Source organism: Protopterus annectens, chromosome 1.part1 (genome assembly GCF_019279795.1).
Source record: "Protopterus annectens isolate FY-2018-M chromosome 1.part1, PAN1.0, whole genome shotgun sequence".
Taxonomy (NCBI): domain Eukaryota; kingdom Metazoa; phylum Chordata; order Ceratodontiformes; family Protopteridae; genus Protopterus; species Protopterus annectens.
In genome coordinates, this window is record NC_056726.1 from 848691355 (window position 1) to 848711922 (window position 20568).

At 39.0% G+C, this 20568-nt stretch overlaps 1 protein-coding gene across 1 annotated transcript in view; it reads right to left on the bottom strand.

Moving 5' to 3' along the window:
• Positions 1-20568, bottom strand: part of LOC122815150 (probable E3 ubiquitin-protein ligase HERC1) — a 5886073-nt gene that overhangs the window by 4409419 nt on the left and 1456086 nt on the right. Inside the window, exon 15 of the mRNA XM_044087407.1 lies at positions 16646-16798. Coding sequence (XP_043943342.1) covers positions 16646-16798 — 153 coding nt within the window. The remainder of the gene's footprint in view (positions 1-16645; positions 16799-20568) is intronic.

The window sequence follows — 20568 nt, forward strand, 5'->3', positions numbered from 1 at the left end:
AGTTGCCATTTGCGGAAAAAGTATAGAATCCAACAAATTATGATGATTAACCTAAGTAAACTGGAAAAGGTTTCAATGTGTACAACTGAAGTCGAAAATGGACAGTCATTTTCCGCTTTTTAATTACAGAAGGAATTGTGAGAGTAACAAACAGGTTAAAATGGATTTCAGTGGATTTTATTCTGAAAATGTAAAATAAATATTCTGAATTTCAGTTTGTAGAGTGCACTTTGGCAAAAACATGTAGCTTAGGAGTCAGAAGTAAAATATTTTATCTTTAATAAACTATGCAGTTTGTGAAATTCTCTATCTACAAGCAGGTCAAGATGAACTCTTGTATGCAGCTGTGTCTCGTCAACAGGACGTGCAAGATAAGTGCAAGGCTGAGGAGTTATCCTTCAGGAACAGAATGTTTGAAATATGGAAAACAAACTGTCAGCAGACCAGCTTCAAAAGAAATACTTATTATTCTGGAAAATTCTCTAAACTGCTGATACAGGCAGAAAAGACACTACAAAGATTGGGACTTTTTTTTCTTTATATGAGAGACTTTGATTTTCCTATCCTTACAGATTTGATGCTGTAAGCTGAAGTACGGTTTTGTTATTTGTATATATCTTTCATTGTTAAACTAGATGTTTACTTTGTATGCAGATAAATGTCGTAACAGCTGAACTGATTCCTTGTTTTCATTGAGTAAAGGTACAGACTACCTGAATAGTGTAGTACAACTTTAAACTTTGCAGCAGGTGTGTACTCAAGAAGACTGAATGCTGTAATTAAATCAAAAGGTGCTTCAACAAAGTATTATTTTAAGGGTGTGCACACACAACAAAGTATTAGTTTAAGGGTGCGCACACTTATGCAACCAGTGTATTGCACGTTTTTTATTTTTTATATTTTATATTTTCCCCTAACAGGTTTGCTTTTCAATTGAATCGTACAGGTTATAGGTCACATTAAAGGTGGGAACGTTTTGAAATTATTTATTGTGGTCTCATTTTTTTATATCACAAAAACCTGGCATTTTGACAGGAGTGTGTAAACTTTTTATATCCACTGTAAATCATAATTATATGTCACTTGAAAATATTAATATTTACAAAATTCCAGCTAGGTGGGTGGCAGCATTTTGGTTTGTCACAGAGACTCCCTACATTGAGCAGTAACACCTTTAGCTTGTCCTGAGTAGCTTTTATTATGCTTGTCTGTTTGGCAAAGGCATTACAGGGGCGGATAATGTTTTGGCCAATATCTGAAAGCTTACAGGTGAAGACCATCCCTGGCATAGCAGCGTGACCTATTACCCATGTCCTTTCAGACTAACAAGTCTTGGACCCTTTTGGAATGACAAAGTATTGGACCCCTTTAGAATGACACCAGTAGCTAAGCCAATTGTTAAAATCAATCATTTTCTACTGGTAATGTGGCATCATCCTTGGAGATGGCAGAATGCTGCTCAGGGCTGGTTGATACCTGCCTGTGACACACATTCTAAGAGCTCAATCAAGTCTCTCTTCATATAATCCAAGGAGGTACATCTCAAGTCATTCCCACCCACATGGACTTAGGGGTAAGGTAATCTGAGTGCTTGCATGATCTGGTGAATCCTGCCCCCTGACAGGTAACTAACTGTAACTTTCCTCTTAACCAGCCTGGTAACAGAGACATCAGTATGCCTCACAATGGATTCTCATATGACCACACTACTGGGCTGTGCAGTGTTTCATCTTATGACCTTGGTAGTTGAGGCACAATGAGATCTGGCTTTATGCTCTGAGATCTGAATTGTCTTGTTTGTGCACATGTGGAGTTTCTGGGGACTGCGCCTGTGAGGCCTTTGAGATTTAGGGAAGTTATATGTGAGCATCTCCACATATGTGGGTCTATGTGTGTTCCTTTGTGGGTGTGGTAAGTGATGTGTGTGAGTCACTGACAACCTGTTTGTTGCTTTTTCTGTCTGTATGTGAGAGTCTAGCCCCCAATGTCAATGTGTAACTATATCTCTCGTATACTGTATTTGTCTGCTTGAGAATTAAGTGGTTGTATGTGTACATGAGGTGACTGTTAAATTGCCTCAAGATACCCATGTCCACCAAGCTGGATGCAGACATACCAGGAAAGTGCCCATCCATAGCTGCAGGTCCTAATGTATACTTGAAAGGAAAAGGAGTGGAGGGTGTTTGTAAGCAGATGAGGGAAGGTTGCTTACATGGTGTAATTCGCAGTTAACCTGACCAGCAATGCTTCCCAGTGTCAAAACCATTTGCTCTATGAGTAGCAATAGTTCTGGGTGCTATAATATGGTAAGTAGCACAGAAACATTCACAACACAATGAAAATAAGCAATGTTTCCAGATGTTTGTGTCTGTACAGAGCACTGGCACAGTAAGCAGCTCAGTGCAAATGTGCTGAATTTATACCAGCACTGGAAATAGAGAAAACTGACTGAGCCCTCTGGCTAATACAATGATTATGTCTGCAGCCCTTTTGTGTGTTCCTCAGTTCAGACAGACCAGTTAAACACATACTGCTAACTAAATGAGTACTTTTAGTCCTCCTAATGTAAAAGCACAGGAAAGGAGTGCCCAGAGTGAAATGTTACCACAGACAAACTTAAATATACAGCAGTCTAAGTTAAACAGCTTATAAAAGTGTGATTTTTCAATAAAAGCACTTTGCTTTGTAGAAATGAGCCAAGAGCCACTCTACAAAAATTATAAATGCACTAAAAACAAGATAAGCTGATTAATAAGTCCTCCTGCCAATACAATTTAATGCAGGAACCTGTAGTGTGTTTCCCAATCCTATACAGATCAGGCTACCACTCAGTGCCAGCGGATGGAAAATTCAGAAAAGTGCTTGCTAGAGTATACATATACACTAATTTATCCAGCAGCTATCTAGATAATAGATTCAAAGCAAGTAAATCAGTAGAACAATGTGAGGCTAAATGCACTTTTTTCCAAAATAAGCACAAGGAAAGGCAAAATAGTAATTCAAGATATAAACAGCTGTGTAACAAGGGAGGAGCTTATAAACAGTAGATCAAAGAATGGGAGGGCGAGTGAGAAGAATAACTAACAGGGAGTCACCAACAGGTTTGTAGTTTTGCAGGCTTTGGGTATTGTCAGAAGAGACAAAGACCAACAAATTCCCTGTGTATTTAATTATCATTCAAGAAACAAATTAACCAATGAAGAAACGTGAAATGTGCAGCCCAGATTATTTAAGTGCCTATCTCTCCCACAGAACAAAAACACCATGCCAAGCTAATTTCTTAAAACAGAAAATAAAATGGAGCAGCTAAAATTGAAAGCAGCCCTATCAGTTATATATATATATATATATATATATATATATATAGGTTTACCTTCCTCACCCAGCAGTCACCAACAGTGCTTGTAGTTTTTTCAGGCTTGGAGTCTTATCAGACAAGATAAGCACAGGAAGGTAAAACTGCAGAGACTGGCAGTTGCTGAGTGAGTAAGTCATGAATGAGACTTCAACTTTGAATATTTTAAGCTTGAACAAGTCAGTAAAAGGTAAGGCAGAGAAAGTACAGTTATGTAAGTAAAAGTATCATAAAAATAAACGTCTGAATGATCACTGCTACAGTACACTTAGCTATATGGATTATATCCTGCTAAGGATATAACATCTGGTCAGCACCCAAAGCTTAAGGGCGCCTTCCACTCACCTAAACTGTTACCAACTTTAGCAGAAATGATTGGGTGCCAAGCTATTCAGAGCTTTCACGCTAACAGACAGTAAAGTTAGAGCCTTGAAAGCATTCAATACTAATAAAATAAAAAAGTCCTCACCCTGGTAAGAAAACACATAAAAAATAAGGGGGGGGGGGGCAACTGCTACAACCATGATCATACAAACATCTACTGTTATGGTAAGTGAACTTACACAGCTGCATATAATCAGCATTTTTTCACTGCTGCAGTAGCCTTAGCTATATTGGTAGACTACAACAGCTTACACTAACTGATAGGAGGAAGAATGAGAGTCCACGGATCCTTGAAGAATGGCCCTAAAAGAGCCTGCTCTAGACATGGAGAAGGAACCTAGTTTGCAGTGTTTTCTAAATGTACATACAGGGGACCAAGTTGCTACTTCTAGAATACTGAATACTTAGTACTTCTAGAATCTAACCCTTTCCAAAAGGCCACAGATAAAGCCAAGGTCATGATACAGTAAGCCTTGACCCTGACTGGAATTATTGGTACTCAAGTATTATCGCAACCAGATTTTCTCGATAATACCACTTGCTTCCTGATGTAGAAATCTGACCGTTAGTGTTGCAGAAATGTCAGGTATTGTCTTTTCTTTCACAGTGAAGACTGTTTTAAGAAGGGTTATCAAGAACAATGGAAAAAGTTAGTGCTGCTGTGGCTGTATGGACTTTACTGCCAGCATGTGTGGACCTATCTCATTTGTGCATTAACAGTGCTCACAGCCACAGCGACACTAACTTTTTCCATTGTTCTTGATAAGCCTTCTTCAAACAACCTTCACTGTGAAAGGAAATTCAGTTTAAACATAACCATACCTGTGCTGCTAATGTTAAATCACCCTTGCCTCTCTAACTTTGTTTGCATTTTCTTAATGACCAATCCATAAGCTTACATGCTTTCTTCCAGGAGCTGCAGTAACCAACACAATGACAATACGATCTGAGAGTTTTACCACGCAATGTTATGTTTTGTAATGGGATGATCATATCTGTGAAAAGGTTAACTGTAAGTACATTTAAGTGAACTTTATCTAAGCGTGGAGTGCAGTGCAGAGACATTAAGGACCTTCGTATCTAATCTAACTACATCAGACTGCTTTCTCCAGTCGCCAAAAAGTCATGTTTGCATGCCCAAGTTCCTTACTCCATAGCATCCCAAAGACAGTAGCTTCTTCATCTGTTCTTCCCTTCAGTCTACAAATCTGTATAGCATTGATCCCTTTGTTAAACAAAATTATCAGACTTATTTCAGAAAAACACAGTTACAGTACAGTTTGTATAAGGCTGTGCTTTCAACGGTTACACCTGACTAACCCTTTACATTCTCTTTCGCTCCATTTTAGAAAAGTACCATTCCCGTTTGCAGTGTTCTGCAGGAAACTTTGAGAATTGCTATGTAATGTAGTACAACACTCCTGGAAGTGTTTACACATGAGCGTTTTCAATCAAACATTATGTCACTTCAGTGACACGCACTTCACTAGGCACTTTCTGTTCATATTTCGGCAGGAGAACAGCTTGGAAAGGAGCTGGTTCTCCTGCTCATAATCTAGCTGCAATAATACGCAAGTACTGAATTATCTGATTGTGGTGATTATAATAAATGGGAATAGCATGAGACAACCATATGTAGAAAGTTTGCTTTCACACAGGTTGTCCTTGTTTCTTACCTTGATAATAAATGAAAAATTGATCAGAGTTTCTGAAAGCTTTAATTCTGTCAAGATAACATCTAAGTTGTCTATGGAGATATGAAAAATCTTTTTTCCCTCATGTTTTAGGTTCTGGAAAGAAGACAGTAAGATCGATAGCTTGCTTTAGAGTAAACTTGCATACCACTTCAGGCATAAAGGAAGGATTAGCTCTTAAGGAACCCCTATCTTTGTGGAAGATGAGATGAGTTTGCCCACAATAAGAGCTTGTGACTTACTCGTCTTGCAGAAGTCACAGCAATCAGCAAAACTTTCCATGTTAAGGACCTTAAATGAGCCTGATGAGCTGGTTCAAACAGAACAAGAGTTATTTTTTCTTAAACAGTTTATTTATTGAATTTTGTTTACCGGGAAAGTCTGACTGAGTCAAGTGTACCCATTTTCAGAGGAGGCCCAGGTAAAAAAAAGCTCCAATATTAAAATTTACATAAGACAATGCATTACAATTGACTTATGATTTACATTATACCAGCATTAGAAGTATGCATACATAAATGAGAAAGATAAATTATAGAGGTACAGTAGAGCATATACAATTTGAAAATGTATATTCTGAATTGCATCTGATTACAAAAATACTAATATAAGCTAAAAGTAGCAGGTACAAAAAGATATTTGTCAATAATATTTTAAAAGAGTAAAGGAGTGAGATGGTAGCAATTAGAAAAAAAGACTGTATAGTAAAAGAGTAAAACAGTGAGATGGCTGTAAGTGGAAAAGTAAGGAGAAAGTGGGGAATATAGGTAACAAGTTAACTTGGAAATGTAGATAAGGATTATAGGAAAGATAGGATATGTTATAGCAGTTAGCACTTTCAAGCCAACAGGGGCATATCCTTGATTTGAACTGCTCTTTTACTATTTGCTTGAAAGCTGACAGGTTAGGGATGGATCTGGAGTTTGAAGAAGGGTGTTCCATATTTTATCCACAGTGTGTTGAGTAGAGGCTTTGTCCTGCTAATTTATTAGGTTTGTGTATATAGAGTAGCTGCTTTTCTTCTGACCTTAGGGATATTTTAGGTATGTAGCTTTTGGGTATTTAACTGAGGGCTGGGCAGGCAGTGGGATTATGTGTAATTCTACGTGTAGTTATAATTTGTAAAAAGCTAAGAAGGTGTGGGAGTTCAAACCAACTGAGTGACTGAGGCTCAGTACAATGGTGGGTATAAATAGCTTGCACTGGTTGCAAATTTAGCATTTTTATTGTTGCATAATTCTAGTTTTGCTTTTAGTGAGATGCTGAAATGGAACTCTGTCTGTGCAACAGTGAGGGTAACAGCCAGGTGGTGGCTAGTTTTTTTTTTTGTTTTTGTAGATGTACGTAAGAAATATTTGTGCCTGTAGAGTATCCTTAGTTTCTGATTTTTTTAATGCTCTGGATATTGAGATCAAACTTAAATTTGTCATCTATTGTTACACCTAACAGTTTACTGTAGCAGACTACTTGGACTGAGGTGTTGTTCTGGGAAAGGATCATAAACTGGATTTTTCTAGAATAAGTGTTTTAGGGGTAGAGAGGAGAAGTTTAGTTTTCATAGGGTTGAGTAACAGACGGGAATTGCTAAACCAGGATTCAATGGAAGAGAAGGATTTCTGAGTTATTTGTTGGAGGTGGTTAGGATCTGGATGCTGTTTGATGATCGGAGACTGTTGAGGTTAGTATATGGAGTTAGAATTTTGCACAGTGAGGGAGTTCTATCAGGATGGTTGATTATTTTATAAGCTTCGGCGAGTTGGCTAAGTTTGAGGAGATTTGGCAGTTCCAACCAGCCAAGGCTTTGCAGATTAAGGCAATGATGGGTTCGATAAGGGGAACCTGTAATAAATCTGGCAATGTGGTTATAGGCAAGAGAGAGCATGTTAAGTTCACGTTTATTGAGAAAAGAGAGGATCGGGGAAGCATAGAGGAGGGAAGAGAGGAGATGGGTGTGTGCAATAGTTAATTTGGTAGTGGGAGTTAGGAAGTTTTTAATTCTGTACATAGATCCTAGTTTTTTGTTAACAGACTTTACTGTTTGGGTAATGTGTATGTCAAATTTGAGCTTATGATCAATAGTGACACCTAGCAGTTTGGTACTGGTAACAGGGGTTATGAGGGTCCCATTATTGGATTTAATATGAAAGGTTGTGTTGTTAGTGTTTGGGAGTTCTTTACCTAGAGGTGAGAAGACGTTGGGGAAGAAAAGTAATAGTTTGGTTTTAGCTGGGTTAAGTAGAAGTTTTAAGTCAGTGAACCATTTTTCAACTAGTGAAAAACAATGTTGTGTGGTCATTTGGAGATTCGAGAGGCGTCGGAGCAGATTAAGGTGGAGTCGTGGGCGTATTGTATGCAGGTGGATTTAGGGATGACTGATTGAAGGTCATTTATGAAGATGGAAAACAGAAGTGGGCCCAGTATCGAGCCCTGAGGAACACCTATGGTATTCGGGAGCAGTCCTGATATTCTGTTTTGCCATAGGACAGCTTGTTGCCTACCAGTGAGGTAGGCATTGAACCAGTTTAGTGCTGGGGTGTCCAGGCGTGGGGTTTCAAGGATGTTGAGAAGGAATTGATGATTGACCATATCGAATGCTTTTGATAGGTCCAGAAAGAGGGCAGATGATATGAGTTTGTTATTGCGACTGTTGTTGATTGAGTCAATAAAGGAAAGGAGGGCAGTAGTTGCAATATGGTGCGACGAAAACCATGCTGGGCATTGGACAAGAGATTATTAGAGGTCAGATAGTGAAGAAGTTGTTTGTGGATGCATCTTTCCATGATTTTCGCTGTGGGGACAGGATGGCTATTGGTCTATAATTTGACATTTCCAGGGAGGTACCTCCTTTGTGAAGTGGAATGATATAGGAAGTCTTCCAGATTGAGGGAATGTTCATCTCAGTTATAGATCTGTTTATTAGGATTGATATGGGGTAGGCTATTTCATCAGATGCAATTTGTAAGAATTCACAGGAAGGTGGTCAGCCGCTAGGGTAGTTGGTTTGAGTTTTTTAGGAGGAGCGCATATAGGAGGAAGAGACTGGCTTTAAATTAAAGGGGGTAGGGTTGTCACGTTGCAGTTTAGCAGCAGGTGGGGAAGTGGAGGTAAAGTGACTGGCTAAGGTTTGGATAGTCTCAGTGAAGAAGGAGTTAAAGGTGTTGGCTACTTCTTCTTGGCCTTTCTCTAAGAGTTTCTCAGGGTTGGGGTGGAAGTTTTGCCTGGGTGCAGAAGGTTGTTAAAACCTGCCCAGAATTTCTTTGGGTTGTTCTGGTGTTTTGCTGGAGGCTGCAGAAGTATTGTTTTTGTCTTGGGTTATGGCAGTTTTCGTGGCATTTCTTAGTTGTTGAAATTTACAACGGTCTTGGGGGTTTTTGTGGCTCTCCATTTTCCCAGGCTTGGTCACAAGTTTGATTTTGGATTTAGTATCAGTAGTGAGCCAAGGTGCTATGCGAGTTTTGGTTCTAATTTGTCTATGTGGAGCATGTGAGTCAAGTATCTTAAGGAACGTGTCATTGAAGTGGGACACACTCTCTTCTAGTGGAAGAGTCTTTAATATGGTCCAGTTGCAGAATTTCAGGTCAGCAAGAAATAATTGAGGGACTAATTTTTTTTGTTTCTGATTAATCTATATAGGGGTGTTAGAAGTTGGGCATTTATGTTTAATGATATAAGTTATTAGGTGATCGCTGAGGTCACAGGAAGGGTGCCAGTGGTGTAGTTATTAGAGTCTCTATTAGTAAGGATCCAGTCAATTATACTTTCTTTTGAAGTGAGTTGCCTATTCTGGTTGGGGATAGGATATTTTGGGAGAAACCATATAGGTTAATAGGTTGTGGAGTTATATGTGTAGAATAGAGAGACCAGTCAATGTTGACGTCTCCAAGAAATATGGTTTCTTGTGGGTAGTTGATGGCTAGCCAGCTCAGGGATTGCTCCAGGTTTTCTGTGTTCTTCCCTGGCGGGATATAGGTTACAATAAGGTTGATGCGTTTTTGAGTGTTTAGGCAGATCTGTAGGGCTATAATTTCTAGGTTTGAGATCATAGGAGGTTGTACTTGGTTCTTAAGGATGTTTAGTTTATTTTTAAACATAATAGCTATTCCTCCACCTTTTTTTCTTTGTACGATCAGCCCTGAGAATATTGTACCCGGGTGGGAGGATCTCTTCATTCTTAGTAGAGGGTTTTAGCCATGTTTCGGTTAGACACATGATGTCAGGGGAATGACTAGCTATGATGGCGTGAAGGTTGTGAATTTTGTTGTTAATGCTTCTTAGGTTCAGGTGTAGTATTAGAAGGGAGTCAGTAGGTTTTAGGGTTAAATTATAGGGATTAGAGATTGGCATAGTGGTGGGACCTGGGTTTGCGTGAATATCTCCATTGATGTTAATACAATTTTTCAAGTAAACTAAAAGTCTTTGTAGTTTAAATAGTATTTTGAGATTAGTTTTGTTATGTGGAATTTTAGGGTGTTGAAGTGTCGGGTGGACTATTTTGGGGGATATATTTTTGTCCTGGTAGATTGAGGGTGGTATATAACTGTCATGGAGATTGAATTGGGAGTTGGTGTGGCACTTAGGGAAAGGAATGCCTATAAGAGTTTGGTTTTCATATATTGTTAGGATATAGGTGGTGATGAGAAGTATAATTATGATGGGGGTAATAGTATAAGTGAAATTTGCCATACTGAAGTAGGGAAGTGGGTAACGAGTGGGGGAAGAGACTTTGTGTGGGGTTTGTTAGAGGGTTGGGCCTTGGGGTGGGAGGAGTTATGGAGTTTGACAAGGGAGCCTTGGATTTGTTAAGTGGGAAAGTGGGAGGGACTATTTGTAGCTATAAAAGTAGGGATGCTGGGGGCGGGTGGGATAAGGGGGCAGGGAGGGGAGCGGAGCGGAGCCGAGCCTACACCGCCAGGAGACTTTGCAGGGTCTTAAAGGTAACAGTTTCCAGTAGTATAACTCAACACAATGGAGTTACTAGTGCTGAATTTATAAAGATGCAATTTTTTACAGGCTTTGTATTATTAAAGTCTTCAAGATAGAGTGTCAGGTTCTTGACAAGGACAGTATAGTTCTCTCTGAATAGGGTACTAATGTTTTGTTTTTACCCTGATTTTTAAGAAGAGTTGAGGCTTCTGGTTTAGTTTTCTTTTGTGGTCCTGATGGGCCGCTGTTAGGTCTTGGGAACCACAGGAAGCTAGGCAAGGGAGGGGGCTACCTATGATACAAGTGAGGGAGAGAGATATGAGTATTAGTGTTAATAAGGTTGAAAAATAGTACTAGCAGGCCAAAACAGCTATCCTTTTTAGCCACAAACACACTCAAATGCCTTCATAATCCATAAAGTATGCAGTTAAAGAGAAACATTCAAATACTATGAGATGGCATCAAATGACTTCAGCTTAGTTAAATACACAGCAGATACTGAAATTATAACTTTAAATGAGTTCAGCTCTAGGTCGCTAATGCATTATGCTTAAAAGATGCCTAGAGTTAGCCAAGAACGTGTGCAGGCCTTTGCATAGTCTTTAAAACACATTCTTGTACATAAAATAGCATCCAGTTACTTTAAATGATTGCAGAATTAGGTCGCTTATGGTTTATGATATAAAGACATTAAATGTGAGTCAGTAACATTTGCGAGTATTTACATAAGCAGTAAAACACATTCAGGTCCTTTAAAATAGATTCAGTTGCCTTCATATACTTAAATAGCATTCAGATTACCAAATTATAACTTTATACACCGCCAGGAGACTTTGCAGGGTCTTAAAGGTAACAGTTTCCAGTAGTATAACTCAGCACAATGGAGTTACTAGTGCTGAATTTATAAAGATGCAATTTTTTACAGGCTTTGTATTATTAAAGTCTTCAAGATAGAGTGTCAGGTTCTTGACAAGGACAGTATAGTTCTCTCTGAATAGGGTACTAATGTTTTGTTTTTACCCTGATTTTTAAGAAGAGTTGAGGCTTCTGGTTTAGTTTTCTTTTGTGGTCCTGATGGGCCGCTGTTAGGTCTTGGGAACCACAGGAAGCTAGGCAAGGGAGGGGGCTACCCTGATTTTTAAGAAGAGTTGAGGCTTCTGGTTTAGTTTTCTTTTGTGGTCCTGATGGCCGCTGTTAGGTCTTGGGAACCACAGGAAGCTAGGCAAGGGAGGGGGCTACCCTGATTTTTAAGAAGAGTTGAGGCTTCTGGTTTAGTTTTCTTTTGTGGTCCTGATGGGCCGCTGTTAGGTCTTGGGAACCACAGGAAGCTAGGCAAGGGAGGGGGCTACCTCATACTAGTAATGACTAGACAAATTACATAGATCGCTGCTTCCCGTAGCAGTCACTCCCTTTCCAATCGCGCGTCTGTAGGCAACTATGGAAAATCTTTTTTCCCTCATGTTTTAGGTTCTGGAAAGAAGACAGTAAGATCGATAGCTTGCTTTAGAGTAAACTTGGATACCACTTCAGGCATAAAGGAAGGATTAGCTCTTAAGGAACCCCTATCTTTGTGGAAGATGAGATGAGTTTGCCCACAATAAGAGTTTGTGACTTACTCGTCTTGCAGAAGTCACAGCAATCAGCAAAACTTTCCATGTTAAGGACCTTAAATGAGCCTGATGAGTTGGTTCAAATAGAACAAGAGTTATTTTTTCTTAAACAGTTTATTTATTGAATTTTGTTTACCGGAAAAGTCTGACTGAGTCAAGTGTACCCATTTTCAGAGGAGGCCCAGGTAAAAAAAGCTCCAATATTAAAATTTACATAAGACAATGCATTACAATTGACTTATGATTTACATTATACCAGCATTAGAAGTATGCATACATAAATGAGAAAGATAAATTATAGAGGTACAGTAGGGCATATACAATTTGAAAATGTATATTCTGAATTGCATCTGATTACAAAAAATACTAATATAAGCTAAAAGTAGCAGGTACAAAAAGATATGCGTTAATAATATTTTAAAAGAGTAAAGGAGTGAGATGGTAGCAATTAGAAAAAGACTGTATAGTAAAAGAGTAAAACAGTGAGATGGCTGTAAGTGGAAAAGTAAGGAGAAAGTGGGGAATATAGGTAACAAGTTAACTTGGAAATGTAGATAAGGATTATAGGAAAGATAGGATATGTTATAGCAGTTAGCACTTTCAAGCCAAAGGGGCATATCCTTGACTTGAACTGCTCTTTTACTATTTGCTTGAAAGCTGACAGGTTAGGGATGGATCTGGAGTTTGAAGAAGGGTGTTCCATATTTTATCCACAGTGTGTTGAGTAGAGGCTTTGTCTTGCTAATTTATTAGGTTTGTGTATATAGAGTAGCTGCTTTTCTTCTGACCTTAGGGATATTTTAGGTATGTAGCTTTTGGGTATTTAACTGAGGGCTGGGCAGGCAGTGGGATTATGTGTAATTCTAAGTGTAGTTATAAGTTGTAAAAAGCTAAGAAGGTGTGGGAGTTCAAACCAACTGAGTGACTGAGGCGCAGTACAATGGTGGGTATAATAGCTTGCACTGGTTGCAAATTTAGCATTTTTATTATTGCATAATTCTAGTTTTGCTTTTAGTGAGATGCTGAAATGGAACTCTATCTGTGCAACAGTGAGGGTAACAGCCAGGTGGTGGCTAGTTTTTTTTTTTTTTTTTTTTTTTGTAGATGTACGTAAGAAATATTTGTGCCTGTAGAGTATCCTTAGTTTCTGATTTTTTTAATGCTCTGGATATTGAGTTCAAACTTAAATTTGTCATCTATTGTTACACCTAACAGTTTGCTGTAGCAGACTACTTGGACTGAGGTGTTGTTCTGGGAAAGGATCATAAACTGGATTTTTCTAGAATAAGTGTTTTAGGGTTAGAGAGGAGAAGTTTAGTTTTCATAGGGTTTAGTAACAGACGGGAATTGCTAAACCAGGATTCAATGGAAGAGAAGGATTTCTGAGTTATTTGTTGGAGGTGTGAGTGACTATTAGTAGAGCAGATTATTGTAGAATCATCAACATGCTGAATTAGGGATCCTTGACAGAATGTGGTACAAAGATTGTTGATGAAAACATTACAAAGTAGGGGATCAAGAACTGAACCTTGAGGAACACGTTATTAGGTAGGTAGGGTGAAAGCGAACCTTGCTATTCTACAGATTGTCATCTGGTGAATGGACAGCTACTAAACCACTGAAGAGAAGAGGATGAAAGACCTATACTAGAGAGTCTCCAATTAAGTCAAGCTTCCCAGGAGTAAACTCCTGTTTTCTTGGTATGCAACATCCCTTTGAAAATCATTTCAGCATGGGAATGCGCTGAAAGGGGGGAGGATTTATGATAGATATGCTAAAATGCCCAACAAGAATACCTTGATATCAGGGTAAGATAGGCCCAGAGGATAACTCGCACAAATATTGTTGAACTACAGAAATATTAGCTGACACAATTGCTTATCTGGTCAGCATTCTTATCAACTGATCCATTATGGAATCACATTTCCCTACCCTTTGGAAGAAATCCATCATAACCCCTTTGCAAAAAGGAGGTAAATATAATGAACTAACAAACTACAGATCCATCTCTATCCTTTCCCCTCTATCCAATCTGCTAGAAAAGTGCATACATATACAATTGTTAAACCATCTTATCCATAACAATCTCCTTACATCCACTTAACATGGCTTTAGGCCAGCACACAGTACAACCGCTCATATCCCGTTTACTGATATAGCCAACATTACGACAACCGCTCTTATCTCTTTTACTGATATAGTCAACAAAGCTAGAGACTCCAGCCTATACACCTCTGTAGTATATCTATCTTGTGGGCTAGGCTTGTAAAGGTTCCAGGGCCATTAGCCTAGTACACACCTATGAACCTATGTAGTAGTACTAGATCTGTCAAAGGCCTTTCATCATTAGGTTTTTCACTACCCTCCAAGCTACGGTTTAATAGTTACCTATCCAAAAGACAACAATGTGTAAAGTGGCAAGGTTGCCTAGCTCAATGCCAGGCTAACAAAACTGGTGTCTATTCTCGGACCCCTCCTCTTCAATACCGTCATCAATAATCTACACACTGCTTGCCATCACAACATATTAATCCGATATGCTGATGACTCTACCATTATTTCTTCTTCTAACAACATATCAGCGTGTTGCAAAACACAGAATGCCTTTACCTCAATAGAATCATGGCTGATCAATGTACAATTACTGCTTAACCCTAACAAAACTAAGCTTTCACTGTGCACTCCTAAAGGATTCTCATCTGAATTTAAAATTTATTCTCAAAACAAAACAGAGATTGAAATCTTAACAACTGCTAAGCTACTTGGTATCACTATAGACAAAAAATTAACATTTGACCAACAGATACATAATGCTATTAAAAAACTCATTTCAAATTAGGGACACTTTATAGACACAGAAACTTCTTTATAGACACAGAAAGCCAAACACCAAAAGGATACTAGCAAATATCTATTTGATCCCCTCTCTACTCTATGGTGCTCACATTTTACTATCCTACAAGTAACACTCAAAACCAAACTTCAGTCTTGTTATTACAAAATTTCTAAATTTGCTACAGGCTCATCATACCGCACCTACCACTGCAATGCTCTTAAAGAGCTAAACTGGCTTAATTCCCCACTGTCTTGACTACCTACAACTTTCAACTGCACAAAAACTAATATACAAACCTGACAGCTGTCCTCTGCCTTAAAATCTATTCTGCATGCCCACATTTTCACCAGAAATCTCTTTTCTGCTGAGAAACAACTTATAAACTTACACATACCCAATAAAAGAGCCAAGTCAGTGTCTCTATTCCTATGCCATAGCTAAGCTATGGATCAATTTACCAAACAAGGATTACTGGCCTCAAACATATGTCCTATGCAGACTGACTGAAAAAACTCCGGCTGTACTCAGTGGCATAAAATACACCCCTGGGATCACTTCATTAGCTCTGCTTGACAGAGGCTCAGTTAATTAATCAATGGGGCGGCGAAAGCAGAGACACTCTGGCTAGGCTTATAAATGCCCTTGTGCAGATAGCCTAGTACCTACCTATGAACAATATTACCAGCATGGAAAATACCAAAAAGTTTAAAGCTTGCACTAAAAAACTACCTATATAACTCATGGATCTGCCTGTGCCCTACAACCAAAATCTAACACCTACCTTCCTATTTTTCTTTGACTCTCTCCTCTCATCTTTCCTTTACCCTCCTAACCTCCTACTAGCCTTAATATTTTCTCCTTTCAGCCCCTTGTATCTTTCCCCTCTCTCTCTACATCCCATTCCCACTAATTCTTAATTTCACACATCTCACAATCTCACTAACTTATTCTTACATTTAAACAACACTTTTACTTCTGCCCGTTTACTGCTTTCACTTGCACTAAATTCCTTAAAGATTAACCCTTCCTAAATGTTTGTGTTTTTTCTAATGCCTATAATCCAACCTATTATTTATATTTTGTAAAAAATTATGTTATGTAACGTAAATTTTTTTCTATCCAAAATGTTAATTAATATATACTTTCTCTACCTTCTATTGTACCTCATGCATCTATCCAATGCGGTTCATAACTTGATACTATACGTTTTTACTGGTATTGTCAATTTTTTTAATCACTGTTGTAGCTTTTCTCCCGGGTCGCTGTTGAAAATGGGTTTCCGACCCAGTCAAACTTTCCCGGTTACCAAATGTCAATAAATCAATCAATCATCAGAAGCTGGTATTGGAAATACAAATAGTTCTTTCTATGCACCATGCCATCAGCCTCACTGCATGTCTATGAAGACCGGCTTTATCCAATATAGTCATATAACATACTGCTGCTTAATTATAATCTAAACAATAAAATAAGATTAAAGATATACTCATAAGCACAGCTCAACACAGGAAAACTGCCATCTTAACTAAGAAGCAGATCTAAGCAATGATTTAAGAGAAATGAGATTTCAAAATCAAAAATCTACAAATGATTCTCTCTCTAGAATACAACTAAACAAACACAAATGCAAACAAAATAAGCAATTTAGACTCACAGCATCATATCTATTATCAGTGTTGTTAATATTTCTATTACATTATAAACCTTTCATGGACTTGGCTTCAGTGATTATGACCATTATTCACAACTGTACTGACTCAGTTTGTTTCAACAAAGTACTGGCATTTCTAGATGAACTGTATTAGGGATAGTAAGAGCAACTACAGCCACGTCTTTGGCGTACCTCATCTGATCTGCTGGTGTAACAGTGTGCTAAAAGATGTCGCTGAAGTGAAGCCAGAAGTCGATAGAGATGTGATGGTGGAATGCTGCTTTCCACAGTTAAGCTGCATGTCTGTTTGTCACTGTTCTTCTCCAACTCACCAAATGCACGTTCCTGTTCAATTCAAAGCTACATCAGAATCAAAGTAGTCCAGGGTACGTAAGCATTTCACAACTGAATATAACATTACCTTAATTAAATGCCCGACATTAATGTCCCACCTAAGATTTTATCTATTTCTACTTAAAACAAACTAACAATGCATATGGTAAATTGCATGGAAAGAAGCACATGTGTTTATTCTCATGCTACAAGTGCTAACGGTACAGACGTGGTCTAAAGTGAGGATTTACTTAAGAGACAATACTATGTATTCATGATGAGAGTTTGAGATGACAAAAAATAAAACATCAAGAAGTTAAACTCAAACAATGCAGACCAAGAGACCAACTTGGCACATGGAGGCATGCTTCCTCTCAGAAAACAGCAATAGCAGAGCTAGAAAAACCTGTTAAGGGAGAAGGGTGCCACAAAACTGAACACCAACATGTTAAAACTGGGCAATGTCAACCAAATGATGAAGTCAGCACATGGGGATATGTTTCCCCTCAGAAGAGGGCACTCAGAGTTAGAAAGCGCTGTCGGGGGGGGGTTATCCCACGAGAGGTAGACCAACAAGTTAAGGCAGGACAATGCAGATATAGTGAACATGATGGTAACATGTTTGCCAGTTCTATAGTATACAGATACACAGACATGACTACATTGCACGCGACCCAAGTTCTTTTAGTGGCTTTAGTGCCTGTAGCGGTTGGCCAGGAAGGATGGGAATGAGCAGCCACTACTGGCTTGCCTATTCTCAGGGGTGAGGGTGGAAGGAGCTCTGCCTCATCACAAAGAGAATACCCAATTGAAGTACTAGGTGTTCTACCCAGTGACGTCTACATTATCAAGTATGAACTGAGTGCATTCTCACATGTAATCTCAAGGGAAGCCGGCATACAAAGGCTTTCTTCCCCACAGCAGACCTCAGATGAGCTGTCAAGAGCGAGGAGGGTACCCTCCCAACAGGACAGGATAAGCTTTCTCACAGGACTAACAAGCTGGCCTGCTCCCTGCTATCTGACTCTAGATAGGGAATGCAGAGTCAACTGGGATACCCTAGCAAACATGAATGGGTCCTAGGGCTCTCTCCTACCCTCGGAATGTCAGGCTCCTGTTCCCCCTGGAACAAATGGGACTGACTGGGTACACAAAGAGGAGCCATTGGCTGAGATCCTATTGGCAGAAAAAAACAAGAATAAGGCAATTTAATGGCCTCAACTTTAGCACTGTCATTTAGAGCCAAGGTTGATACATTAAGTGCAATTAAATATAAATAAGAAATGCAACACGTTTAAATGATGTCTCTACAGCAAGGGTATACAGGGAAAGTGCCCATGATGTCAGTATTGTGGTTTACAAATAAAATTAAAGTTACATACTCACCACAGTGATAGATCTATGTTGTCTGCTTCTGTCCTTACAAAACAGATGGGTCTTCAGCTCCGAGTCAGATCTGACTTTGGCCACTCTCAAGCTCTGGATCTGATGTTGAGACTCCTTCCTTATCCATAATCCCGCTGTGATGAGCAAGTTACCTCAGATCAAGTTTGCCCATAATACCAGAAAATAGACTATCAACAAAAATACTAGGAGATGTAAGAAAACACCCATTTAACACAGTACTGAAGAAAAAAACAGCTGTTACACACCGTCTTGAAATAGACCCTATGGCAACTGTTAGGTCAGTCAGATCATTCTAGAAGTGAGTAAAAGAAATCATGGAAAAACCTTGCATAAGGGAAGGAGGGGCAGAAAGTTGAGGAAAGAAGGAAGCAGACAACTCAGATATATCATTATGGTGAGTAAATAACTCTGGTATCTGATGTTGTCTCTTCTGTCCATTCCTCAACAGATAGAACAGAGTCCTCGGCTATTGTTACACTTGGGAGGTTTCATGGAAAGATTGCCTGGAACACAGCAGAGCCAAAAGAGGCTCTTGACCTTGACTGCATGTCCAATTTATAGCTAGAAATGAATGTATGGACCTTAGAGCAAGTAGCCAGAGCACATACGTCATCTAGAGGTACTGTGGAAAAGAAGGCTGTAGAAGAAGCCACATGCCAAGGTGAATGAGCCTTTGGAGATTTGGAGAGTGGCAAGACCCTTTATTTATATATATGAGAGATACAGTCTGAAAGGCAGCTGAATAGTTACTTTGGACACACCCTTTCCCATCTTGACAGAAGAATAATAGCCAAATAACTCGTTAGTCTTTCTGATTGTCTTGGTTCAATGCAAACAGGAATGGAGTTGGTGATGCACATTCAGCATATATAATTTGCATTCACCCTTGTTTGAAAACTTTGGAAATGACATTGGAAGACTGACTGATTGCTGATTAAGAAGCCACCTTGGGGGAAAGATGGATTAGTTCTCAGGGATACCCTGTCTTTGTGAAAAATCAGGTAAGGGATATTTAGAAGACAAGGCATGGAGCTCAGAAATCCTACTGGCAGAGGCGATGGCCACAAAAAACAGTTTTCATAACAAAATTGTCAGATCAGCTTTGGCCCCAGGTTCAAAGGGAGGGACCATTAAGGCCTGCAATAAAATAGTAATATCCCAAGGAGGTACTGGATTCCAGACAGGAGGGCAAAGGTTAAAAGTTCCTTTGAGAAAAGGTTGACAGAGTCTGAAGGATACAATGGGAGGGTCTGGACTTCTCCAATATGGAAAAAGGATACAGGATACAGCAGTCAATTGTATCTTAATAGTGGACTAACTTGCTCTGTAATGAAAAAGAGTTGCAAGAAAATCCAAAATGGCTGGAAGAAGGGCTAAAAATGGATCCAAGTTATTACTGAAAGCCTAGATAGAGAATCTTTTCCATTCACTTTTACAGGTCTTTCTTGTAGAGGGCTTCTGAGAAGAGATAAAATATCAACAACTGAGAATAGAGATCTAGACTGTCTAGATATCACTAGATCTGCAGAAACAATGTTGCCATTCTGACAGGTGTGATAGCAGATCTGGGGCTCAGCCCAGCACCGAATAAGGGTGTAGCAAATGAAGCCAGAGGAAGGGAAACCACACTTGTCAAAGACAGTAAGGGGCCATGATGATGACTGTGGCCTTTCTCACCAAAGCTCTCTGAATGAATCTAGGTATTAGGGGTAGGAGGCAAGTGTAAAGGAGTCCAGAGGGCCAACTGTGGATCACAGCATCCCTCAGTGATTCCCACTGTGAAGGTGTTCGGTAGTGCAGCTATGCTAGAGAGAGGAAGACAGTGCATGTGTAACATATGCCAACGTAACTAGCTGGAAATTTGTAAAGAAATTCATGTCATTTGAATATCAAACTGATTTGTACAGATGATAGTGTTAAAAATGTATCAACAGTGGGTCTCTGCTGGACAGAAAAGAATTATACATTTATATCAGACTGTACTGTTGTAACTGTATACAGGAGGTAATGATTTTGATAGCTTTATTCATATATCTGAAAGATTATGTAGACAATATGATGCAGAGCAATGGCGTTGGGTATGGTTCCTGACCCCCTTACTCCATGATAAAGCTGTAACTGCAGTTTCTAAATTGTCTGACATTGATTGTTTAAATTATGACAAGGTTATACATTGTTTATTGGAATGTTTTATGTTAACACCTGAAGCTTACAGAAAAAAGTTTCATGACCATAGACATAAGGCAGATGAAAGTGTATGTGATTATACTGCTGAGCGAAGGATTTATTTTCTTCCATAGTTGAGCGAGTGCATGTCAGGTCACCACTTTTGAAAGGCTGGCAGACCTTTTGGTGAGGGAATCAGCCCTTAGCAC